At 47.6% G+C, this 26,706-nt stretch overlaps 1 protein-coding gene across 2 annotated transcripts in view; it reads right to left on the bottom strand.

Moving 5' to 3' along the window:
• Positions 1 to 26,706, bottom strand: part of WWC1 (WW and C2 domain containing 1) — a 152,254-nt gene that overhangs the window by 38,237 nt on the left and 87,311 nt on the right. For both annotated transcript variants that reach the window (XM_030829984.3, XM_060296580.2), the window contains exons 3-9: positions 25,900 to 26,103; positions 15,149 to 15,225; positions 13,565 to 13,644; positions 7,795 to 7,924; positions 6,271 to 6,417; positions 4,983 to 5,056; positions 1,126 to 1,368 (exon numbers count right to left, since the gene is read on the bottom strand). In XM_030829984.3, coding sequence (XP_030685844.2) covers positions 1,126 to 1,368; positions 4,983 to 5,056; positions 6,271 to 6,417; positions 7,795 to 7,924; positions 13,565 to 13,644; positions 15,149 to 15,225; positions 25,900 to 26,103 — 955 coding nt within the window. The remainder of the gene's footprint in view (positions 1 to 1,125; positions 1,369 to 4,982; positions 5,057 to 6,270; positions 6,418 to 7,794; positions 7,925 to 13,564; positions 13,645 to 15,148; positions 15,226 to 25,899; positions 26,104 to 26,706) is intronic.

Genomic DNA, 26,706 nt, shown 5'->3' with positions numbered 1-26,706 from the left:
GTTCAATAAAGTCTGCTGCCAAAAAACAAGTGAAAATAACTGGATAGATTTTAAGGGTATCAGGGCAGGGATCGTGACTTGTTCATTTCTGAATCCTCCAAATTGCCTTGCACACAAAATATGTGCAACAAGACGTTTCTTACACGAATGAATGAATAAACAACGGGCTGATGGACTGACTGACTGAATGAATGAATGAGAAACTGGGGATTGTAGGACCCACTGTGAACACGGAGTTGTGCTCTGTGCAATGTGGGTGTGGAGGCTGGTGAGACACTGAAGGAAGTGAAGTCTGTTATAAGGCTTCAACTGGAGAATGGAAACCAGTGGCTTTCAGGTTAAGTCAAGCCCACAGATGAAGCTGATTTAGCCCTCATGGTATTTAAAAAAATTTTTGGATTAGTTGCCAATATTTAAAAAACAAAATCCAAACAACTTTTTTCTTGAAATATGGGGGCCTCTGGCAGCCTGGGGCCTGCACCTCCACTGGCTGCAGACGGCGCCTGCTTTAGACAAGTGGGGTCTGTACCTTCCGGTCGCACATGGCCCACGGCCAGGTGGGCCTCTGGCATTTACATCACCTGCTTGACTCCTATAAACATCTCAGTTCGCGACCCCCATCTCAACCAGTGTATTTCAAACTGCAAATTGCAATTTGTTAGCATGTGGCGAAATCAATTTAGTGGGTCATGACCAGCATGAAAAGAAATGCAACATAAAAGAAAATATCACAGGGCTGTCACACAGAGAAAGAGTATGCACTGCTTTGTGAAACTGTTGTCTATGAGATAATACTACAATGTGAATCACTGTCACAAAGTTGCAGAACGACTGCTCTAAATTACATAGAGTTTATCTTAGGAGATAATTTTTGAAAACCTGCAGGTAAGCAGATTTTTTGGTAATGCGATTCCCTGTGTAAAGTTCTGGGGTAGCTGGATGCTGAGTCACTTCCCCAGATTCGCTACTTCGGAAAGCGGTGAGATCTTTAAACCGAGTGTCCTCGGGCTGGAGCCCAGGAACCCCTGGTTGTCCCCGTCACCTCTCCCCACCCCGCTGGGGGCCGGAGGACGGACCGGCAGCGAGGGTAGGGCCCCGGCCCCCCGGCCCCCGGCCCAGCCCCACCTCTCGGTCAGCGCCTTGCTCTGGGTGTCCCGGGCCGCCTGCAGGTCCTTCTCCAGCCGCTTCCGGGCCATCTCCAGCTGCTCCACCTCCCCCTGGGTCCACTTCCGGGGGCTGATGAAGCGCATCTCCTTCAGCAGCTCCTCCTTCTCGTTGATGAGGATCAGCCGGTCCCTCTCGGAGTCGAGCACTCCCGGCCAGGCCTCGCTGTCGAGCTTGGCCAGCTGGATCTTCAGGTTGGCGATCCTGCGGGCCAAGAGGGTGAGCGTGACTGGTGCGCCCAGGGCAATGCGGGAGCAGCGTGACAGACTGTGTTTCCAAGGTTACATGGTCCAAGGAGGCCATGCTGTTCTCAGAGCATCCTCTTTGACAGTGACTGACTTCCTTTGAATCAGTGTGTGGTCTCACGGAACAGATTTTCATCTAACAAACGTATGCGGTGCCTACCATGTGCCAACCGTGAGTAGGCTCTGCAGGGATAGGGTAGAGGCAGTGTCCTTGCCTGCAGGGACATGAAGCCCGATCCAGTAGAGGTGGATTCGTCACCAGGCAATAGCCTCCTACCACTAGCTAGGTAACCTTGGGCAAGTCTGTTCGTCTCTCTGAAGGGAATAACAAAACTTCCTTCCTTGTAGGGTAACGGCTGAAGGTTTTATGACATAATTCGTAAAATGTCCGAGCACAGCATTTCATGCTAAACAAGCACACAGTGAATGTTTCTGCTGCCACTTGCCTATTCCCTGTTTCGCTGCTTCTTAGGTGTGTAATGTTGGGCACACTCCCTGAGCCTTGTATATAAGAAAACAGTTACTCCTCCTTCAGAATTGGTGTGAAAATGAGCACTTCTGTGTTCAGTGCGTCTGGCACATAAGTGCTGAACCAGTGGCAGTCATGGGCCCACTACGACCACAGCAAATACTGCCATTGCTAACCTTGTGTTCTCAACTAGAAAGTGGCGGCAACACCCTGCGAACAGCTGAGGATTTGAGGGCAGAGGCTTTGGGTTGGAGTCTTGGCTCTGACCTTCTTAAGGAATCATTTAGGTAACACAAGCTTCTAGCACAGTGCCTGGTACACTGCAGGCCCTTAGTAAGTGTTACAGGAAGGAGTTGGGAGCCCTTCACTGCTTTGAGACACAGTATCCTCATCTGTAAGATGGGAATAGTGATGGTACCTGCAAGGTGGGTTATGAGGACCAAGTGAAAACGTACCATTAAGAGCTCTTTATATAATGCCAAGTGCTACATAGACATTAGGTATGATTATTGTTGAATCAAATTAAGATTCACAGTATTGCTAAGAGTATTGCTTCAAATATTTAAAAGCAATCATGTGATCCTTTAGGATTTAGTCTTTGCAAAGTGCTTTTAGCTATCACTGTCCTAGCCTCACCCCATCCCTAAAGGGCGGATAGGACCTGGTGGTAACCCTGTTGGACAGATGGCCAGAGAGGATATGGCTCACCTAAGACTGCAGGTCATAAACGTGGTCAATATCTGCTGAGGTCCCAGACCTCTGGACCCTCAGTTAAATCTTTTTTTTAATTAAATAAATAATTAATTAAATAAATAATTTGCTGCGTTGGGTCTTTGTTGCTGTGCGCAGGCTCTCTCTAGTTGCGGGCAGCGGGGGCTACTCTTCGGTGCGGTGCGCAGGCTTCTCATTGCGGTGGATTCTCTTGTTGCGGAGCACAGGCTCTAGGCACGCGGGCTCAGTAGTTGTGGCGCGCGGGCTCTAGAGCACAGGTTCAGTAATTGTGACGCATGGGCTTAGCTGTGCTGCGGCATGTGGGATCCTCCTGGACCAGGGATCGAACCCGTGTCCCCTGCACTGGCAGGCGGACTCCCAACCACTGCACCACCAGGGACGTCACAGTTCAATCTTATCTGCAAACAATGTGACCAAACTCAAAACACTGTTCGGGACAAGATCTCCATGCTGTGTAGTGAAAATTCCATACAGAGAAACACATCTACATGTGCTCATTCCCCAGCCAAGTGTCTCAGCAGGGATTCTCAGAGTTAATTAATTTAAATTCCATATTCACATATAAAGCAATCCATCAAAACTGGCTTTGGGATAACTCTGTAGCTGCTGTTATCCAACCAGCTGCTTCAAGGATAGAGTGGTATGGCCAGGTCTGGCAGGGGCTCCACTACACATGGGACATTGAAGGGGTAATTGATGCTTTCTTGGATGTACTTTCTGGTGGCGTTTTCCTTATGCCAGTGATCCCTAAACTTTTAGCCATACATCCTTAGGAGAATCTGATGAAATGTGCTAGACTCTCTGCCAAGAAACACACATGTGACAAAACTTGGCATACGATGATCAGACCTTGCGTTATATAGCCACTTGCCCTCCCTGCTTCAAGACCTGCAGCCTCTGCTTTCCCATTCAGCAGGCTGCTCTATTCTTTACACTTGACACATTTTTGACCGGAGATGTATTACGGCCATAGGCATTAGTTTCTGCAAAAATCCCACGGTCAATCATGTGCTCAACTACCTTTGGGTGAAGGGGGAGGCACAAAGCTGGATAAAGGACGAGCCAGGAAGCTCTGTGATGAGAAGTTTAATGGCTCAACCCCAAAGGGAAGATTTCAGTCCTTTCATTTCTCCATAACAGATCATCTAAGATAGGCATTCCAGCAAACTGGAACAGATCCAGGGTTCAGAGTGGTCGCCTTCAGAGGGGACAAGAAGTGGTTGTCCAAACGTAGAAATCGCGCTGTTTTGCTGGACCTCTAGGGGGAGCTGAAATAGTGCACAGGATGTGTTTCTTCCCACCTGAACTGTATCCAATTTCTCCTTCTTTTGTTAACAATATTCCAAATTTCCTTTGGGAAATCAGTCCTCCCGTACTTTCAAGTCACTTGGTTCCCACAAAGCTGACCTCAGTCCCCTTCCCAGAGTCGTGCATGTGACCCATGCTTGGACCTTCACAGAATTCTTATTCCTCCCACCCTGCAATAGTGATTGGTTCTCCCAGAAAATCCAGTGAGTTTCAAACCCAAAGTTTGTTAAAACAGTTGTGAAAGGTAGGTCCTCTGGGGTTTCTAACCTGGTAGTATGTAAGCCTAGAACTGCTGGGGGTCATCTTTCTGCTTTGACAGGAAAGTCTGTCAACACAAAGGCAAGCAGGGCTAAGAAAAGGAGAGTGTTTGAGTCTATGTGACATCATTTGAATCCCTGGATCCAGCTGTGCCTGAAGCTGGTTACTGCAGCACTTTGGAGTTCAATAACCAAAAAATTTCCTTTTTTGCATCTTCTATTGAATAGTTTCTATCAGATTCCTGTCCATATGGCGTGGACCGTTACAGATGCTCTAAAAATGTCAGCTTTGATTACTATTTTAATTTTATTTGTGGCAGTGGAACCCAGCTGCTTAGGATTCTGTGAAGCCACAGAACATCTGAAGTCCCTGGTGTCTACACAGTTTAAAAACACAGCTTGTTCCCAGTTGGGCAGGAGACACTGAAGTGGGTAGTATTCGTAGTCTTTTTAGCCTGTTGCTAAAACCCCAGCTGTGCTCCTTCACACCAAACTACTTGTACGATTGTTGGTAAACCTTGATTTTAGAGGTTGAGTTTCAGGCAGGCAAGTGGAAAGATTATGAGGCTTTGAGGTTTAAAGTATGGTTCAAAACATAGTTCCATTCTTCATCTAGCTAAGTGTCCCTGGTTGAGTCATTTCCTGAGTTTCAGAGAGGATTAAGGTATGAAGATGATAATACCTTCACAATCTTTGTGAGGATTAAACATGATGAGATGTGTAAAAAGCAGGCACAGAGCAGACACTCTACAATGGCAGTTATCATTGTTGGGGCCATCCTACCCCCAGACCCCAGCCTCTAGTTACCTTCTCTTAGCCTCTTCATATCGAAGGCGCAATCTCACCTTCTCCGCCAACTGATTGTTGCTGCTGGTGCCGAACTGGAGGAAAGAACGAGTCGGGAATTATATGGCTATTGTGGCCAGTGCTGAGCTGGGTTTCAGGAGCTCATGAGAGACTTGACAGCTTGTGTGGGAAGTAGCTAAAAATAGTCCCCAATTACTGAGCTGGCTGTGTGAATTGCAGGGAAGCTAGTTAGGGGAAAAACACTTTCTTTCCTTAAGGCATGGGAAGAGCCCCAAACTCAGACATTTAACACTTCTAGAAGAGAAGCCGAGGGCCCAGAATATCGTCTTGCAGCCCCAAATGGCTTGGAGGCCATTCAAGCACCAGAAGCATGGCGGACAGCTGGTCAGGAGGAAACACGGACAGCAAATACACAAGACAGCCGTTCTGGGCGTGCTGCGGAGGGGGCCCACCAGACACTCAGGGAGCCTGCAGTCAGGAGTGCAACACTGAGTGAGTGAGAGGAAGGTCCCAGAACTTGGAAGAAGGCACACAGTTCCTTCACAAATACTTCGGCCCACGGGTGGCTTGTAGCTGGACACATGGGTGGTGTGGGGAAGGAGAGCGCGGCCCCGTTTGCCACGCCACGCTCTGTCGGGAGTGGCAAGAAGCTACAAGGCTCACCCCATCAGACGTGAACACAGCTTCCCCTCACAAGTGGGAACACGACTATAGAGACCAGACAGAATAGCATTTAGCCATGGAGGCTGGTTCATTCAATGTCACCTGCTCTAGGAAAACAAAAGCTCTTCAAAGTTATGGATTGCCGTGGGTCAGTCCTGCTCTAAGAGTTTCAGGAGCGATGTCTGGGACAGCACTTGCACTATTCATTACTCTGACCGGGCTGAGCTTTTGAACTGGGAGGCAAGCAGCTGTCTGAAAGCTGTATGCATTGTTTTGGGATGAACAGGAGGGAAATATCCTGTTTCCCAGCTGGTGAAAGAACAACAGAATGGCGCTGCAAATTAGCACGAAGGAAACCAGAGAAAGACGCCTGGTCCTTCAGACATACTTTCTGTGCAGCATCTAGAGATGCATTCACGTGGCCAGGGAGTCAGTGCTGGCTTTTTCTCCACATCATCATCTCATGTCATCCGGGGGCCAGGAGGTCTGCAAGAGAACGGAGCTCCAGAAGGCTGAGTTAGCAGCCAGGCCCATAGACATTCACCAGCCAGCTCCTCAGGTGAGTCACAAGAAGGGTACTCTGTCCCTTGGGGGCCCGCAGCAGCAGCACACGCTGTCTACTCACACTTCCTGAGATGTCCGTCTGGGAGCTCACATCCAGGTACTGTTTCGGCAGCGGGAAACCTGAACTCTCCAGAGAGCTGCTGCTGGACCACAGGTCAGAGTGAGACCCTCTGTCGGTGTGGAAGCCGTCCTTCAGCATGGCGAGGCTCTGGAACGGAGGGCAGGGTTGGCGACGCACCCTCCTGGGAGGGAGCTCTGGGCCTGTCACTCTCTGTGAATCTACTAGGAACCCAAGCTCCCCCTAGACATCCCACGTAGCCTGTAAAGAGCTACTAGTGAGCAGGTGCCAAGCACTGGGCCAGGCCCTTTACATGGGGTCAACCAGTGTGGACACCGGCCCTGGAGACACACGGACTGAGCTGGAACCCCTGCTCTGCTACTTCCTAGCTGTGTGGTCTGAGCTTGTTGATGAAGCTCTCTGTGCCTCAGTTTCCTCTCCTGCAAAATGGGAATAATCACGGGTCCTATCTCACAGGGCTATCATATTGATGAAACGAGATGACCGGTGTAAAGCACTAGTTCAGTCAATACTCAATAACTGTCAGCTCTACCATGATCTGATTTAATCCTAATCACGGTCCTGCGAGGAGTAACCTATGATTATCCCCCATTTTATCCACGAGGGAGTTGTTACAGGGAGAAGCTGGCAACTGACAGAACCAGGATTTGGTTTTGGTCTATCCGACTTGGTACTCTTAACTGCTAAACACGATCGGAACATGCCTCACTGTCTGCTAATGTCTTGTCACTGGGCTGCAGTCCTGGGCAGGAGCTATGAAATTATTCTGTTTCTCACAGAGTGCAAAGCTTCCTTCACCAACTCATTTACAGTGTCTCTGAGCTTGACTGCTCATCTGCCGATGGGAATGAAAACAGAATATCTCAGAGGTCAAGGAGGCAGTTCCTTTGAGGGTAGGTGGGATGTACAGGGGTTAAGAGAATGGGCTTCTGAGTCAGTTGTCCATGGGTTTGAATCTTGGCTCTACCACTTACTCTCCGATCTGTGCAGTCTTTTGCTGTATGACGGAGATAACCTAGCACTGATGTAAGGGATACGTGAGGAACAGTGCTTGCAAAGTGCTTGGCACTACTGCCTGAGAGATATTAAGTCGTATCTGTCATCCTTTGTCACTTCCCAGCACAGAGTTGGAACATGAAATGAAATGCTTACAAAGATGCTACATTTTGATGTCGAGGTGATGTTGAAACCACCTCCCTCCATTTGGTTCTGTGCAAAATAAGCCAGATGGCTAAAGCTAGTGGCAAGGAGGTGGCCTTTAGACTAGACCAGAGAGCTCCTGTTCCAGCTCTGCCATTGACACTGGCTGTGTGACCTTAGGCAAGTCACTTCATGCTTCTGAACCTCCATTTCCTCCCCTATAAAAATGAGACTAAAAGCCCAAGAGAACTAGTGAGGAGAACTCACAGATCTTGCAGCATGTGGAAATAGCCCACATGAGTCCTGGCGTAGGAAGGTGCTCAGGAGAAACTGGGATGGGGCCCACATCACTGGGAACTCTCGTACCTTAATGAGATCTTGCTTTTCCTTTTCTCCACAGGTGATGGCCTTTTTGATGGCTTTTGTTTCTCTCAGGACAGCCTGCGCTTCGTCCAGTTTGTAGCTGCCCTGAGCATCAGACATTTTCTTATCGATTCTAGGAGACAGTCAACAGGAAAGGTCAGACAGAGAGAGACAGGCCGAGGGATGGGGTTTCCCCAGAAGAAAAGCATAGACCATAGTGCTTCAGTCCTGGAAGAAGTCTCCTCTCTTCCCTGCATACCCTTCTTCCCCAGGTCCTGCCTATTGGATAAGGCACAGAAGGTCCCTGTCAGACTGCAAATGTCCCATAGTGTGGGGCTGCAGAAGCAACACCATTCTTGAAGTCAACTCTTACAGGAAGCCTTCCCTGATTACATCCTTGAGCCAGGCTTGAATATGTTTGTGTAGTTTTAGTATCTGGCATGGAACAGTCCTTTTCTTCCCCCTTAACGTTATTTTGTTTTATTTTACTTTATTTATTGAATGAAAGATTCTTTAAATTCTATAGTACCTGACAATTTTCAAAGTTTCACCCACATGATTTCATATAATCCCATAATAACCCTTTTATCTCCCTACCTCTATACTGCCCCTTCCTCCTCCCCTCTCCCCACTGGTAACCACTAGTTTGTTCTCTATACCTGTGAGTCTGCTTCTTTTTGTTTTATTCACTAGTTTGTTGTATTTTTTAGATTCCACATATAAGTGTTATCATACAGTATTTGTCTTTCTCTGTCTGACTTATTTCACTTAGGGTGTTGCTGCAAATGGCAAAATTCCATTCTTTTTCATGGCTGAGTAGTATTCCACTGTATACAGTATATATACCACATGTTCTTTATCCATTCATCTGTTGACAGACACTTAGGTTGCTTCCACACCTCAACAATTGTAAGTAATGCTGCTATGAACGTTGGGGTACATGTATCTTTTTGAATTAGTGTTTTTTGGATATATACCCAGGAGTGGAATTGCTGAGTCATATGGTAGTTCTGTTTTTAGTTTTCTGAGAAATCTCCATACTGTTTTCTACAGCGGCTGCACCAATTTACATTCCTACCAACAGTGTAGGAGGGGTTCCCTTTTCTCCACATCCTCACCAACATTTGTTATTTGTGTTCTTTTTGACGATAGCCATTCTGACAGGTGTGAAGTAATAGCTCATTGTGGTCTTTGATTTGCATTTCCCGATGATCTGCAACGTTGAACATCTTTTCGTGTCCTTTAATCTGGCTCTCTCAACCTCAGGATTCTTGGGGCTAGGCTCTTCTTTGTTGTCGGGCTGTCCTGTGCATTGTAGGCTGTTTGGTAGCACCCCCGGTGTCTGCCCACTAGATGCTAGCAGCATCCTGACCTTGAGTTGTGACAACCAAAAGTGTCTCCATCCTTTACCTCATGTCTCTTGGGGGAGAGGAGCAAAGTCATCCCTGGTGAGAACCACAGGGATGACTTTGCTCCTCTCGTTAATGGCCACAGGGAAGGAAAGGTTAGAAGGATGCAGAACTCCCAGCCCTACCACTTAGTAGTGTGACCTTGGGCATGGCCCTCACGCACATGGAGCCTCAGTTTCCTCCTCTGAGAAAACCTGGATAATGTCATCTTGCCCGGCCCATGTTCACAGAGCTGTGAGGAAATGTCAAATGGGAAAAGGATGGAACATCAGGTGGGGAACTAGGGAGTACCAGGCAAATGTGAGGAGTTAGAATACTTCCATCCTTGGGAGCTTCCTAGCTGATCCAGGCCCTACACACAGGTTCGTTCTGATGGGGGACGATGGGAGTAAAAAAGCCAAGGGGAACGGTGTCGTTTTCTGAAGGTCAGACAAATCAGAGGTGGTGGGGAGCCCAGCCCTCTGGGGAAGGAAGGCTGTGCGTGGAAAAGGTTCTGAAGGGCAGAGAGAAAATTTAACTGCTTCACACTTTCATCAAAGGCTAGGGCCGAGGTTTCAGTTCCCGGGGAAGAAAAGGAAGTTTTACAGGCTACGGGAACACCACAATCCCATTATTTCAGGATGAGAAACCACTCGTAGGCATTCCTTTCTGGTTTCCTGCTAGAGGCCAAAGTGTCCTGGGCTAAAAATAACCTGACTGGGGAATCACAGGTTGCCATCCTGGCCTCATTGTCGGGGCCTGTGAGCAGGGGAGTGGGTTGGTAGGGGGTGGGGGGAAGATGCGGTCTCAGCTCGGCCCTCCCCCTTCCGTTATTTCAGCCTCCTCCGTGTGGGGAAGACAAAGCCCCAGTTATGTCTTCCCACTAAAAATAGCCTGTCTGTTCCTTTCGAGGACTTGGGCCTGGGCAAGCTTGCCCGGTCGGCTAAGACTGGTCTCAGATTTAGTTTGAAAAATTAGTCTATGGGAGCTTTTCCCCAGCAGAGCCGAGTGTCTGGGACCGGAGGTGGCCCTGCCCCAAATGGGAAAGGGGTGCAGGGGAGACGCGGTTTGCTTGAACAGGGCTGGGGGCTCTGGGGAAGGGTCTGTGCCCGGCTGTCCTCTGCCAGCTGGGGGAGGGTGGCTTTGAATCCTCAGGAAGGGACAGACATGGTCTGTCTGCCAGGCCTCGGCCTCCTCAGGCGCCTTCTACCTGATGGCTCCCGGCGGCCTTAGCAACCCAGCCTCTGGAATCCGGCTCCAGAGAGTAGCCGGGAGAAGGAACACTCTTAGGACTGGGGAGCGGGGGAGGCGAACAAAGGGTTACCATTATGCACCCAGTGAATGAATCTTTTTTTTTTAAGGGAAAGAAAAGTTGCGTGGTTGGTGGGAAGGAGAGGGTGTGTTTTAGGATTTCCAAATTACACAGCTGTCCTTTCTCGCAGCACTTGAGAGACTCACACACCCGGCAGCCACAGGGCAGCCACAGAGACGCAAGGCAAAGGCTCTGACGGCGGCCGACTCCTCTTGGACTTGTCCAGACAACCCTCACCTGGGCAGGGTGGCCCTGGGGACATGCAGAAAGATGCTGTCCTGCCCTCCTCCTCCCACGGGGCTGGTGGGCCTAGACTTCCCGTTGATGAGGGCTCAGGGCAGCTGACAGGGCCAAATCCCAAGCTTTGGGCTTGATTTTTCTTTTCGGGCTCCTCTACGAGGTATGCTTCAATCCTCAGCCACCTTTTTGCTTTTTAAAACTGGGTTTGCTGACCATGAAGTGAACAAAGGGATGAGTTTCAGCTTCCCCCAGGTTCTGAAAAGAGAGGAGGCCACGAAGTGACTGGGTCATCCCCCACTAGACACTTTGAAAAGGGTCCCAAGCGAGAGGGTAAGGGGCCTGATGTTTTCTGGGTCTGGGGAGGGGGTCATCTGGGATGATACCAGGAAGGGAGGTATTAACACACGAGCTTCAAAATCCAAGAGTCCCGGGTTCCAAACCAAGCTCTGACGCTCACAAGCTAGGGGGTCTCGCAGGTCTATTTTCAGCCCCATCAGTGAGGCCGAATAAAAACTGCTCTTAAAGGGAGTAGAGACGAGGAGACGGGTACACAAGCACATACCCAGCGCGGCCTCGAGCCCAGGGAGGACACAGAGTTCATCTGAGTTCCTTCCCAAGCGCAGGCAGGCAAGTAGCTAGAGGTCACCACCCTCTTCCGCTCACTGGGCTCTCCCTATGTGCCAGGCAGAGTCACGCGCTCCACGTGGATTTTCCAATTCAATGTTTACAATAACTTATTTTTCAGATAAAGAAACAGGAGCTCAAGGGGGTTAAGCCACTTTTCCACGTTCCCAGGGAACTGAGATTTGAACCTAGGCCATCTGTCCCTTGCGGCAACATCCCTAACCCTCTCTGCCAAGGTGCCCATTAAAGCAGAATGGTTTCACTTCTTCCACAGTGAACACGGGGCCGGCTTCCGGCCAGGAGTGTGGGTAGCCAGAGCCGCGATGCAGTCTTATCTGGGCCCCATATCAAACGGGCGGGAGAGGGAAGGGGAAAGAAAGGAGGTTTGTCTTCGGGGTTTCAGCGTCAGCTTACCAAGCAACAAGAATTTTCAATGCTGCTGCAGGGTGACAAAGTGGTAAAACAGGTTTGTGGTGGCTCGGAGGATAATGGGAAGTGTTTTAACCCGAAGCTCCAGAGGATCCCAGAGTGGGGAGTGGGGAGGCGGGAGAGGAAAGGGAAGGGCACCTGCGCTGAGAGTGAGTAGCCCTTAAACTATGTGCTCAGAAGCTGCTCCACTAAGGAATTTTCGGAAGTCACAGTACTGCCCTCAACTGTCCTTGGCACCACTGGTGATTACGAAGAAGCGTAAAGCACGGCCCCTTGTCCTAATGAGACTAGGACCCGGTTTGAGAGACGGGATTGGCATATGTATATATACCTACCGAAATAACATATATCTATAGAAACACAAATATATAAACACAAAGCCATAATACAGAACACAAAAAGGTACTCTACACAATCTATAATCCAAAGCCATACTTCCTTCTACCCTGTGTTCTGGAATGGGCGGGGGGGGGGGGCGGGGTCTGGGGAGTGGGGAGATGTGAATAAGAACCAACCGGCCCCTCGACTGGTGGTCACAGTTTGCTCGATTAATTGGACTTGGAGACGGACACCCAAAGGCTCGGGGCTGTGGCCACAGAGTGGTGAAGAGTGGACTGAGGTCCAGGGAATGAGGTAAAGGTACAGTCAGGGCTTCCCTGGTGGCGCAGTGGTTGAGAGTCCGCCTGCCGATGCAGGGGACACGAGTTCGTGCCCCGGTCTGGGAAGATTCCACATGCCGCGGAGCGGCTGGGCCCGTGAGCCATGGCCGCTGAGCCTGCGCGTCCGGAGCCTGTGCTCCGCAACGGGAGAGGCCACAACAGTGAGAGGCCCGCGTACAGCAAAAAAAAAAAAAAAAAAAAACTGGCTGTACTCCTTGGAGCTCCCACGAGGGCTACCAGGCACCTCTGTAATGACCATCCCGTAAGCCCATCAGATGTACTGAACATGACTCAATGCACAAGTCTCGATGATCCCCCTGGTTAACAATGACAATAAGCTAACTCTTAGGGGCACTGACTATGTGCCCATCTATACAACGGGGTCAGCTAAAAGAGCACTGCTTACAGAGTTGTGATGAGGTCACCCGTGCAGAAATACTGAAAGTCCTCCCTGGCACAGAGTATCTGCTCAACAAGTCTTAGCTAGTACGATCATGAGAGTGACAATGAAGACATCTTCTCTAAGGAAACAACAGAGCTGTATCTTGCTTGGCTGCAAGTCAGCTTCTAAAAGTGAAAATTACATTTGGTCCAAGTTCTGGAAACCCCTGCAGTCACCCATAAGCACAGCATGCACGGCATGGTGCCCACTCTCCTCATAATTCGTTTGTTGTGGAAGAGACCCTTGTTCCTTCTGGGGAGCTCACTAGCTGAAGTCGTTGCTCACTTTTAGGGGCCATGGAAAGAGGCGGTTTTGTCTGTGTGCGTATCAGACTCTCCCGGATCTACTGGAGGGGATGAGACTGCTGCACAGAAATGCCCAACGACGCTTGTTTCTATGACCGGCTGGCAAAACTCAACTGAATGGAACAGACTTTAACGGCTTCGGGAATTCAGAGGACGATGAGAACCAGGTGGTCTGAAATGATTCCCCTTTTCTCTTTCCAAACCTCAATGTTGGGTGACAGTAAATGCCAGTGGAATAGAACTGGAATCGAATGATTAGAGAGCCCCATTTCGAGGAGGATGGAGAGAGACTGAAGGGGAGGGGGACAGAGAGGACAGGAGGGGAGCACGGCTTGGGGGCAATCCCCATGCCCCACACTGCAGGGTGGACTTACTTCTTCAGTGTCTGAAAGCCACGCTCTTTGAACTGTAGCTCCTGTTGGAGATGAGCCATCTCTCTCTTCAGCTTGTTAACCTGGATGGCAGAAGACCACACACGGGGCTGGGTCAGAGGTTGGTATCAATCCAGAGTCCCCCACTGCCCCTGCATAATGATCAGGTCAACATCCCTCGGGCCCCCCTCACTGATGTCGCCTGGGTCTCAGCAGCTGTGCATTCGGTTGGCGTCCCAGTCCAGCTGTCCTGCAGGTCATTCCTAGCTGCCCTTGCGCCAGAGAAACAGGCAGCGGACAGGAGCTGGCTAACCTCTTTCATGCCACCTCACCTCTGTGAGCCTCCCCTTCCTATTCTGACAGATGAGGAGAATAGCAATTTCCTGGGTCGTGCATTACTTAAAGCAGGCACTGGATATGCTAGTGCATGGAGGTAAGAGGCAACGTGGTAACTTTACAGGCAAGACACGGCCAGGGAGCCAGCTTCAGCCTGCAGGATTGCTTTGTTTGGCTTGCAGTGCTATTAAATTTTTAAAAATTAGTTGCTAATGATTAAATATTGAGATGTTTCATATACTTGGCCTAGATATACAGTTCTTTTCTAAAAATACTGGAAGATCTGCCAATGCGGAGCCTACATTCCAGCATGGCCATAAGAGCGTAGGGCTGAAATTCCACTACCCCTTTAGACAGGGCCCACCCCCTAGGCTACACAGTCCCCACTACTCCCTACTGCCTCACTGCCAGCCCCCGCCCCCCTTTCATGTGTTCTTGCAGGCATCTGAATTTTAGTGCACCTATGTGAAGGTGCACTAAACCAGTGTTCACAACACTGACTTCACCTTGAGCAAGTCATCTGACTGCTGATCCTCCGTTTCCACATCAGTCAAGGGGGAATAAAAATATCTCTCCCCCTAAGGTAATCAGGAAGTAATCAAATACAGTACTGCAGAATAAGCAGTGATTAGCAAGACAGCATCTTTTTTTTTTTTTTTTAAGATCTTTTTGATGTGGACCCTTTTTAAAGTCTTCATTGAATGTGTTACATTATTGCTTCTGTTTTATGTTTTCGGTTTCTCAGTCGCTAGGCATGTGGGATCTTAGCTCCCCGCCTAGGGATCAAACCCCGGCCACCTGCATCGGAAGGCGAAGTCGTAACCACTGGGCTGCCAGGGAAGTCCCAGCAAAATAGCTCCTTACACTAAAAACTTCAAAGTAAGCCTTGAGTCCCTGTGACCTTGGGCAAGTCACTTAGTCCCCCCCTAAGCCACTGTCGGCTCATCTTCAAAATGCAGATATTGACAGTGGCTACTTCGTGGGGCTGTCTCAAGGGCATGACGTAGAACTCGTGAAGCATTTAGGGCTACTCCTGGCATAGAGTGAGTGCTTGAGAAAGGGTGGCTGCTATCACCATTACTATTACAGAAACGACGGCTACTACTGCTACTATTGTCATTATTTAGAATCTTGTTAGTCAGCACTGGCTGCCGCTGCCTGGTTGAAGCATCTCCTCTGCTCTTGTGGGTGGGCTAGTAGCCTAAGGCTGCTCAGTGACCCCCATCAACAGTATAAGCAAAGAGGACCTACCCGGGATTTTGCTGTGGCAATTTCAGCCTTCAGGATCTCAGGGTCATACTTAGAGCTGGATGACGAACCGGAGACCACTGCAAGGAAAAAGGAAAAAAAATCTTCTATAGAAGAAACACATTTTGGTCAAGTTGGCTTATTTGGCCATCTAGGTAAACCCAGAAAGGAATGACGATTAGTGAGCAACCTGAATGTCCAACAAAGGGGAATTTGTCAAATAAATACGGTACACATATAAAACGGGGACTATACAACTTAAGTGATTTAAAACGATGGTGCCGAAGGATACTGAACATTTGGGAAATGTCCAAAACTTACTGTTACATAAAAACAATAATTTACAAAAAACCACAAAGAAGGAATAAGTTAAATTTGTAAAATATACACAGTTAACAAATACACACACACACACACACACACACACACACACACACATCTGGAAAAAGACCAGAGAGAAATATAGCAAAAACATAATACTGCTATCTAGAGAGATTTGAATGATGAATAACATTCATTTTCGTCTTTGTATTTTTGTCTTTGCTACATTTTCTAACACAAACATACAATTTTTAATCCGAAGGAATTACTAAAAATATTTATTGCACTCTACAATATTAATGTACATTTGAAAAGGAAAATAAATTACCTGTAACACTATCACCCTAATACAATTACCTTCTCTCCAAGTTACCATCCAACGTTTATCTACAGTTCTATCATGTACAGTCATACCTCAGAGATACTATGGGTTTGGTTCCAGACCACCGTAATAAAGCGGTTATCGCAATAAAGTGATTATTGCAATGAAGCGAGTCACACGAATTTTTTTGTTTTCCAGTGCCTAAAAGATCTATGTTTACACTATACTGCAGTCTATTAAGTGTGCAATAGCATTATGCCTAAAAAAAGTACATATCTTAATTAAAAAATACTTTATTGCTAAAGAATGCTAACCATCATCTGACAACGCCAGGTTGCCACAAACCTTCAGTTTGTAAAAATCACAATCTGTGAAGTGTCAATGAGGTATGCCTTTAGCTGTAATCTTACTGCGTTTTAAAAGCAGTATTTCTTTGTGTCTTGATAAAGGATTTTAAGGCTTACAAAAATGGACACAACAGAGTGATCCATTTAAAGTAAGGAAAATGAGGGCTTCCCTGGTGGCGCAGTGGTTGAGAGTCCGCCTGCCGATGCAGGGGACACGGGTTTGTGCCCCGGTCCGGGAAGATCCCGCATGCCGCGGAGCGGCTGGGCCCGTGAGCCATGGCCGCTGAGCCTGCGCGTCCGGAGCCTGTGCTCCGCAACGGGAGAGGCCACAGCAGTGAGAGGCCCGTGTACCGCAAAAAAAAAAAAAAAAAAAAAAAGTAAGGAAAATGAGACAAGGGACAATGAAAGTGAGGAAGCCAGTGGCATGAGATTAGAGCTCACTGCATACCATGAGGTCCCACTTCCTGACCCGCGGCCACAGACCTGGCTCTGAGCTTTCTACCTGCTGATGTGAAGAGGAAAATCGGCCCCATGTAAGAGTCACTGTGTCTTTAAGGTAAACACAGCCCCACTGTTCAGGAAAGGGACAGTCATTCTTGGGAGACAGGCCAGAGAAGCGTTTCTCCCAAGTCCTTAATCCCATAGTCTGAGCAATTTCATCACCTCCCCTTTCCACTTAACATCACCTGCTGCGACCTGTATTTTTCTGAGGCTAGAGAGGCTTATTTGGAGATTGCTAGCAATTTTCAGTGTCTGGAGGTAGAAGGGACAGTCATGAAGGAGACGCTGCTCTGCTCTTTGGATTTGGTTAAAATACCTGAGTGGACCTTTTGATTATGCATAAGGAAAGTTAAAGTTAAAATGGAACACTGGGAAGTTTGGGAAACAAAACTGCCCTGCAGAGTAACTGACAAGTCATTCTGCACCATGGGTAGCATTACGTCTCTGCTGAGTTTGCAATGATGGTGGTGATGAAGAGAATGAGGATGAGGATGGAAGCCAGGCTTTACCAGAAGAGATGAGTGGCCGGAACACCTGAACAGGGAGGACCTCGGAGACCTCGTCGTGAGCATGGAACAGGGACTCCAGACACATGTTTTGTTTCCAATTTGAAGCTTTCATTTTCTGCACTCTGGTCTTTGCTGGACTTGGGGATCTCAGGGGAGGGACCTAGCTGGATCCACAGCTGGAGGCACTGACTTAAGCAAATTCCCCAGATAGGCACTTTTGGAAAAATTTTAAGGTAATTAACAATCGTTACCCACCTATTGGCAGCGCAAACATGGTAAAAAGACAAGAGGAGTCATCAGTGAGGAAATAAGATGGGGATACAGCTAAAATGGGGGGTGCCCGTTCCGTGAGCACCCCGTCCTGCTAAACACCCTGCTCATCGGTGCTGCTGGATGGGGGGTCTACACTAGGGGGAAGTGCTGAGGGGAGTTGTTAGCAGACTGGGAGAGCCTGTGAAGCATGGCAAGTCCTGACCCCAAGAAGGAGAGGGTCGCCGTGGGGATCAGCGCTGCCAGGGCTGATTGTGGAAAGTGAATGTGTTCCATGGGCACATTTAGAAACCTTCCAGGGAAGGGAACCCAAAAAAGAACAGACTCTGCCAACTGGGCCACCAGGGGCTAGAATTATTACCCTCTGGAGAATCACTGTGAAATGCACTGTTTATACCCAAAGCTGCTGAAGTGGGATGTGGCCTGTTATTTTATTTTTTTTGCGGTACGCGGGCCTCTCACTGTTGTGGCCTCTCCCGTTGCGGAGCACAGGCTCCGGACGCGCAGGCTCAGCGGCCATGGCTCACGGGCCCAGCCGCTCCGCGGCATGTGGGATCTTCCCGGACCGGGGCATGAACCTGTGTCCCCTGCATTGGCAGGCGGACTCTCAACCACTGCGCCACCAGGGAAGCCCATGGCCTGTTATTTTTTAAATAAACTTTTTGTTGAAGTGAAAAATACATGCGAGAATGGAAAAGTACACAAATCATGTGTGCAGCTTGATAAATTTTCACAAAAGAAACACACTCAAGTGACCAGCACCCCAATCAGGAAACAGGTCATCAGCTTCCTTTCTGTGTCCATGTCCCCTCACTAACCCACAACAAAATAATTTTAAATTCAAACAGGTGTGCCTTCAAGGTGACACCTTTTTATAGGTTTAATTTTTAGTTTTTATTCAAGTTATATATGAACAGTTTAACAGTATATATAAAATACTATATATTTTATACACCCAAGATTTGCTATTAAAAAAAGAGCATTCCCCAATCCGCTTATCTCACTCATGAAAAAGAAACTGTTTCAACAGGTTCAGCCAGTTTCTTGGGTGCCCACCCGTGTGAGTCTGTTAATATGCATGTTTTGCTGTTTCTTGATTTTTTTCAGTCTTAGGCATGATTTATTCACTTCTCTCTCTGGAGGATGGAGTGTTAGCTTCACTCCCTTTCTCGGCCCCAACCCCACACAGGACACCCCTCCCAGCTTCTCATCAGATAACTCTGGCGAGAGCAACCTTCAGTGTTTGCATTACTTTTACACTGCAAACACTATTCAGGGCCGAGGCATATAGCCAACTTTGCCTACTTTTTCTTTCCAGCACAGTTTTTGGGTTGTTTTTCCTAGAGTTAATAATGATCATTTTTATGCGTGCCTACTTTCCACAAATTTAACACTGATTCAGCTTCACACTTGGCCAGTTATCTAAATCTCCTCTCACAGAGTTCCTCTCTTGGGCTCTGTCTCGCAAGGCATGTGCCAGTGCACTCTCTCTGCACAGCTGGCATCCTGAGACCCCCCTCCTTGCCTCCTTCTCTCCTCCTCCCTAAATACCATGTTTCCCCCTCTGTGACTACCCCCTCATTTTGGCAGAATATCACTTCCAGGAGCTTCCTGAGAAAGGACCCCTGAAGGAAATAAACTTTTGGAAAACTTGCATGTCTAAAAAGATCGTTATTCTAGCCGGCCCTCGATTAAAGGTAGTCTTGCTGGATATAGACTTCTCAGTCGGAAATGAATTTCCTTAAAAGTGTGAATGCATCGCTCCATTGTCTTTTAGGTTTCTAGTGTTACTGTTGAGAAGCCTGGAGCTATTCTGAGTCCTGATCATTTTTGTGTGACCTGGTTTTCCTCTCTGAAAGCTTTTAGGATCTTGAATCGTTCCCAGTGTTTGAAGTTGCACAATGATATGTCTTTGGTGTGAGTTAACTTTTATCCATTGTGTTGGGTGCTCACTGAGCTCTTTCAATCTAAAAACTCTCCTCTATCAGTTCTGGGAAATTTTTCTGCATTATGTCACTGATGCTTCTTCCCCTCTGTTTCTTCTGCTCTATCTGGAGCTTTTATTGCTCAGATAGAGTTCTTGGCCTGATGGTCTTTTTTTCCGTCTCATTTTATTTTTGTTCTGCTTTTTAGAAAACTTTGTTTTACCTTCCAGGCTTCCTGTGGATTTTTCATTTCTACTCTCATAGTTTAATTTCCTAAGGCTCTTCTGTGTTCTCTGAAGACTCCTTTTTTTTTTTTCTTAATAAAATGTAGCATCCTGTTTTAGTTTCATGGTTGTGTAGCTTCTCTCGATGTTTTCTTCTCCACGCATATTCCCTGTTTCCTACAAGGGCTCCCTATCACCATGTGTTTGTTTTAAGCTCTATTGTTCATGTTAGAGGCTTTTCCATGGATGTCTGGAATCTCAGCTGTCTGCTCACCCTTAAGACTGGGGGCCCAAAAAGCTGGCTGGAGTGGAGCTTGTTGATGAGGGGTTACATGATTGACTGTGGGTTATTTGGGATGTGATTTGGCTGGATTGTTTCATCTAGGAATCCTCACTGTCAGTGTCTTTACATCTTTTCTCTTCACATCTCTTTTCTCTGAAGAGAAGAGACTCCGATTCCCCACACTCTTCTACTGTCTAGCCCGCAGGGTAATAGCCTGGCACCCTTCTGGGAGTCAAGTGGTACAGGCGGGCTGGGGTCTCAATCCTCAAGTCCATGTTCACTTAATCACCATGTTTTCAGTATGATGCACCTCAAAAAAAGAAACCTCCGATTTTTCCCCACGTTGGGGATGAGCAGTGGCCTGGTGCCACTGATCTGGGAAGGAGATCTGGTGGTCTGTGTCTCAGGAACAACTTTCCTCCAATCTTCTTTCAGGCCCTCCTCACGTCACTTCCACGCTGAGACAGCCACTCCCTCCAATTCCTGAGGCTTTTGCGCGTGCTCCAGGTAGACTAGAGGCCTGTTTTTTCCCTCACTATCAGCCCATTTTCTCTTTTCTCCACTCTATCAGACAGGCTGCCACCTGACCTTCTGCTTTCCAGCCTCCGTATTTTACCGCTGTTCTCTTCTCTCCAAGTCTCCCTGTCCTTGTACATGTATGCCATAAAAATCTCTTATCTGATATTTTCTTAGTTTCAGGAATGAGTGAAAGCACGTAGGTGGTTCAACTGGCATTTTTAGCTGCAAGGCTCCCAGTGATGGATTTTTCAAATGGGAAACCAAGGCCCGGAGGAGGAAGGAGCATGGTGAGGTCCCAAAGAACCCAGCTCTCCCAAGTTCTCTTCTTTCAGAGGATGGAGGGACCCCAGTAGAGCCCCCAAACCTTAGAATTTGACTGGCTGACTTGGATTAAATGAAGAGAACTGGTTTTGAGGTCAGATACTCCTGGGTATAAAAGCTATTCCTGCCACTTTTTACCAGTGTGACCTTGGGCAAGATACTTTCCCTCTCTGGGCCTCAGTTTTATTTGTAAAATGGGAACAACAATACCTCGCAAGATTGTGTGTGCGTGTGTGCATGTGTGTGTGTGTGTGTGTGTGTAGCAAGGTTACTTTAAACATAAGTAGAGCGCCGGCATATTGCCCTCCAGAAATTTAATAGGTGTACATTAAATGTGAGTTCTCTTTTCCTTCCCCACGGAGCTAGAGATTGCGCCAGAGATGACAACAAAGCCTCCATCCCCAGGGCAGGGCCCCACCTGCAGCCACAGCCCTACAGCAGCCAAGGCAAGGTGGCAAAACTCTCACAAGCCCCAGCAGATCATCTGAGTTAGAGGGAGGCATGTTACCTCACCGGTCTATCAACATGCTGGAGAGCTTGACTTGGAAGGCAAACCTGGCTTATAAAATCCAAAGAAAGTCATGAGGAGCCTTGGGTCATGCCTATTTCCCTGGGATGCTTGGACTGGGCCATCCCTCACTGGTTTGCATCTTAGGACTAGTGATCCGAGATGACTCCTTCTTTAACATTCAGAATGATGGTGTCTTGGGACTTCCCTGGCGGTCCAGTGGTTAAGACCCCGAGCTTCCAATGTAGGAGGCACAGGTTCGATCCCTGGTCGGGGAACTAAGATCCCACATGCCGCGTGGCGAGGCCAAAAAGAAAAAAAAAAAAGAAAAAGAAAAACCAAAATGATGGTGTTTTTGAACCTGATGGAGCATTTAGTAGCGTCCGAAGTCATATGATAGGACTGTATCAATTCCTACCACGAATCATGTATTTATTATTATTGGTTCCAGGGATCAGTTAAAAATCTTTGTCGTTTCAAATGCCAATGAATTAATAATATCAAATAAATATTGTTATTATTTATTGCGAGCTTAAGAATGTGACAACTACTATTCCAAATACTTTGTATTTAACTAAATTAAGCCCCATAACACCTCAATGTGATACTATTATTATGTCAATTTTACAGATGAAGAATTTGAGGCAGAGAGAAGCTGCATCACTTGTGCAAAGTTACATGGATAGCTAGGAAGTTACATATCCTGGATTTGAACCCCAGCAGTCCAGCTCCAGAGTCGACATTCTCAAAATGTATTTCCTGTCAAGAGAATATCTATTGAGCCATTAATATGTTCTAAGGAAATTGCGCTAAGTGGTTTATCTAGACCAGTGGTTTTCGGCCGGGGGCAATTTTGCCCCCCTAGGGCAGTGTCTGGAGACGTTTCTGGTGATCACAACTCTGGGTGGAGAATGTTACAGGCATCTAGCGGGTAGAGAGACCAGGAATGCTGTTAAACATCCCACAACACTCAGGATAGCCCGCACTAGGAATGCTTCATTCCTGTCACTTGACTCTTTCTTCCCCACCTTACTTTTATACTTTGGAAACTTTCTGTCTACAGGAAATTTGAAAGCATAATGTAATGAATACTGATGGATCCTTCACCTAGATCCACCAACGTTGAACATTTCCCCACATATGTTCTGTCTATCCCTCCCTCCACTCCAGTTCTTTCTCTCAGTAGGATGCCTGGTTCATAGCAAGCCCTCAAAGAATGATTACTGGAAAATGGTGGCAAAAGACGAAAACCTATCCCATATTCAAAACCAACAATGTATCATCGATCTGCTCATTTAAGACTGACACCATAATTTTTTCATTTTTCCCCCCCCCGGACTTTTTTGGAATTAAGCTGCAGACATGATGCCACACATGTGTCTTAAAAACAGGACACTCTCGGGACTTCCCTGATGGTCCAGTGGTAAAGGATCCGCCTTCCAATGCAGGGGATGCGGGTTTGATCCCTGGTCAGGGAACTAAGATCCCACATGCCGCAGGGCAACTAAGCCTGCATGCCACAACTACTGAGCTCACGGGCCTCAACTAGAGAGCCTGCGTGCCACAAACTACAGAGCCCACACACCCTGAAGCCCACGCACCACAACTAGAGAGAGAAAAAACCTGTGTGCCACAACTAGAGAGAAGCCCACGCACCGCAATGAAGACCTGACGTGGCCAAGAAAAAAATACAGAAAATAAATTAAATAAATAAATAAATAACAGAACATTCTCCTACATAGCTACAACATCATTATGATAACTAAGAAAATTCTCCAATTGCCTGAGAATATCTTTTATGGCAGCTTTCCCCTCCACCCAGGGTCTAGTCAAGGTACAAACACTTCACTGGGTTTATGCTGCCATAGGCTTTTTTTTTTTTAAGTCTAGAACAGTTTCCCCTCTTTTTTTTTTTTTTTTTTTTTTTGCGGTACGCGGGCCTCTCACTGTTGTGGCCTCTCCCATTGCGGAGCACAGGCTCCGGACGCGCAGGCTCCGCGGCCATGGCTCACGGGCCCAGCCGCTCCGCGGCATGTGGGATCTTCCCGGACCGGGGCACGAACCCGTGTCCCCTGCATCGGCAGGCGGACTCTCAACCACTGCGCCACCAGGGAAGCCCTCCTCTACCTCTTTGAATCTGAGTTTCACGAGCAATATTAATATCTCCCTCCAGGGCTCTGGTAAGAATAATGCTATACACTGAATTGTGTTCCACCCAAATTCATATGTTGAAGCCCTAATGCCTAATGTGATGGTATTTGGAGAAGGGGCCTTTGGGAGGTAATTAGGGTTAGATGAGGTCATGAAGGTGGGGCCCTCATGATGGGATTAGTGACCTTATAAGAAGAAACACCAGCAGCTTGCTGTTTCTCTTTCTCTCTCTGTGCCCCGTGAAGACACAGTGAGAAGTCAGGAAGAGGGGTCTCACCAGAACCCATCCATACTGACATCCTGACCTCAGACTTCCAGCCTCCAGAACTTTGGGAAAATAAATGTCTGTGTTGAAGCCACCCACTCTGTGGTATTTTGTTATGGCAGCCCCCAGCTGACTAAGATAGATTAAGTGCTAAAACCCTCATGATGATCTCTAGGACATTATTTGACCTAGAAATAGCTAATGAGTGTAATCCAGTTCTTTTCTATAATCTGAGATTGTTTTTTTTTTCTTGAATTGCCAAGGAACGGGGCGGGGCTGGGACAGTGAATAAACCACTCACAGTCCTCCTCCCAGACCAAACTTCTCAAAGACAGGGGTAGTGTTTAAGGACCCAGCCAAGCCACGGACACCCTGACACTGTGGCCTAATGCTGGCCCTTTGGCCCACAGTGCAGGTGTTGTTGGGACAGACGGAACTTATATGTTTGCAACTTATCACCTCTTGCCAGCTGTAAGACCCTGGGCATGTTATTGGTCTTCTCTAGGCTGCAGATTCCTTATCTGTTACAGGAGGATATTAACTGTGCTTGCCCATAGAACTGTTATGAGAATTAACTGAAATAACATATTCAGACTGCAGGCTAGCATGTAGTAAGCACTCATTAAACATAGGAAAGTATTAGTTATTAAAAAGAGTGGTAGGGGGCTTCCCTGGTGGCGCAGTGGTTGAGAGTCCGCCTGTCGATGCAGGGGACGCGGGTTCGTGCCCCGGTCCGGGAAGATCCCACATGCCGCGGAGCGGCTGGGCCCGTGAGCCATGGCCGCGGAGCCTGCGCGTCCGGAGCCTGTGCTCCGCAATGGGAGAAGCCACAACAGTGAGAGGCCCGCGTACCGCAAAAAAAAAAAAAAAAAAAAAAAAAAAAACAGTGGTAGGGACTTCCCTGGTGGTCCAGTGGTAAAGAACCTGCCTTCCAATGCAGGGGACGTGGGTTCAATCCCTCGTTGGGGAACAAAGATCCCACATGCCGCAGGGCAACTAAGCCCATGCACCACAACTACTGAGCTCACACGCCTCAACTAGAGAGCCTGCGTGCCGCAAACTACAGAGCCCTTGCGTTCTGGAGCCCGCACGCCACAACTAGAGAGAGAAAACCCGCACACCACTGCTAGAGAGAAGCCCGTGCACCACGATGAAAGATTCCGCATGCCTCAACAAAGATCCCACGTGCTGACGCAGCCAAAAAAATAAAAAATAAGAGAAAATAAATATTATTAAAAAAATTTAAAATTTCTAAAAAGTTAAAAAAAAAAGTGGTAAATTACCAAAAAAAAAAACACACCCTCAACACATCAGAAAAGGTCAACGGGCTCCTTGAAAGCTACTGATCTGGCATCTCCCTATGTTGGGAATGAGGACTGGGGACCCTGGCACGCCTCTTCTCCTCCTGCAGAAACCAGGGAGACAGGAAATCTCCTCCACTCAGAAATACCGACAGCAGCGTATAAGCAGATGTACTGTGATACGTGTTATGAACAAAATAAACAGAGAGCCATTACAGAGGCTAATGCTGGGGAAGGGAGTCTGTGGATGGGGATGTCAGAAGCAAACCTCTCAGAGGACATGACCTGAAGGAAGAGACTGGAAGGGTGAGAAGGAGCCAGCTGTGCAAACAGACCAATAGAAAAGCTTCCTAGGCAGGGGAGCAGCAATTCAAAAGCCCCAAGGTGGAAAGGTGCAGGGCAGGCGAGAGGAGCACGATGTACGTACTCAGCGCATCTGGAGCCTAGTGAATGAGAGCCTGCAATGAGGTGGGCGTGGCCAGCAGGGGCCTGATCACGTGTGACTGTGTGGGCTATGGAAAGAGCAATGGGACAAAATACACATAACATAAAACTTACCACTTTAACCATTTTAAAATATACAGCTCAGGGGCATTAAAGACATTCGTACTGTTGTGCAGCCATCACCACCATCCAACTCCAGAACTTTTTCATCTTCCCAAACTGAAAGTATCCATTAACCAAGAACTCCCCACTGCCCCCAGCCACTGAAGGGCTTTCAATAAGAAGACAGGTAATAAGTCTGGCATTTTGAGATGACAAATGAATGAACGGAAATGGAATGAAAATGGTAGATGAATCATTGCAAAGCACAAGTAGGAGCCGGAAAACAGTAGAGAGGGTGGTGGTTTGGACAAGGAGTGGAGATGAACGAAAATAGGTAGATCTGAGAAACGCTGAGAGGCAACAGAGGCAAGACTCAGTGTGGCCACTCCCTCTTCCCTGTAGTTGTGTTTGTGGGTGTCCTGGGGCGGGGGAGGTACTCACAGCTGACCTGGGAGCCCAGCTTGTGCTCCCAGACGGCGTGAAGCTGTTGATACTCCTGCTGCGCGAGCTCCAAGCGCTGCTGCTTCACCTGGTAGATCTCCTTTTGTGCACTCAGGGCCTCCTGGGCCACCACCAGGTAATCCTTCAGCATGTGCTCCTGCTCCCGCCGCCATTGTACCCGGGGATCCTCAATCTGAGTGGTTTCTAGAACAGACCCCAGAGACCCTAGGTTAGCACCTCACAAATGTCTGTTGAGTTGGTGGCCTGTAGAATCTACTACCAGAAAAGAAAAAGCATAATAAGTAGAAAATCACAATAAATGTGAATGGGTTAAACTTACCTATTAAACAACAGAGACTCTTCCTTTGGATTAAGCAAACAAACACACACACACACACACACACACACACACACACACACACACACAAACCAGGATCAGTTTACAAACCTGAAGTCAGTCTCTCTGAGAACAGCCAGAGGAAGGGCCAGATATGAGTTCTAATCTAGACAGAGAGGCTCAACAACATTATAGACGCTTATTAAGGTCATTCGCTTTGGCAAAGAGTAAAGGAAAGTAAAATAACTGATATTTCAGAGGATATGAAGAAATACTGTGCTGGAAATGTAAATTAGAACAGCCTTACTAGAAGGTTATCTGACCATGAAAATCAAGAGCCTTAAAACGTTAACATCCTTTGTCCAATAATTTCTCCTGTAGTAATTTATTATAAAAAGCAATAAATTCAGGCAAAAATGCATTTGTACAAAACCATAATAATCATCAAGCACTTATTTAATGTTTACTCT

This window comes from Globicephala melas, chromosome 3 (genome assembly GCF_963455315.2).
Source record: "Globicephala melas chromosome 3, mGloMel1.2, whole genome shotgun sequence".
Taxonomy (NCBI): domain Eukaryota; kingdom Metazoa; phylum Chordata; class Mammalia; order Artiodactyla; family Delphinidae; genus Globicephala; species Globicephala melas.
This window is presented reverse-complemented; position numbering and strand designations above follow the sequence as displayed.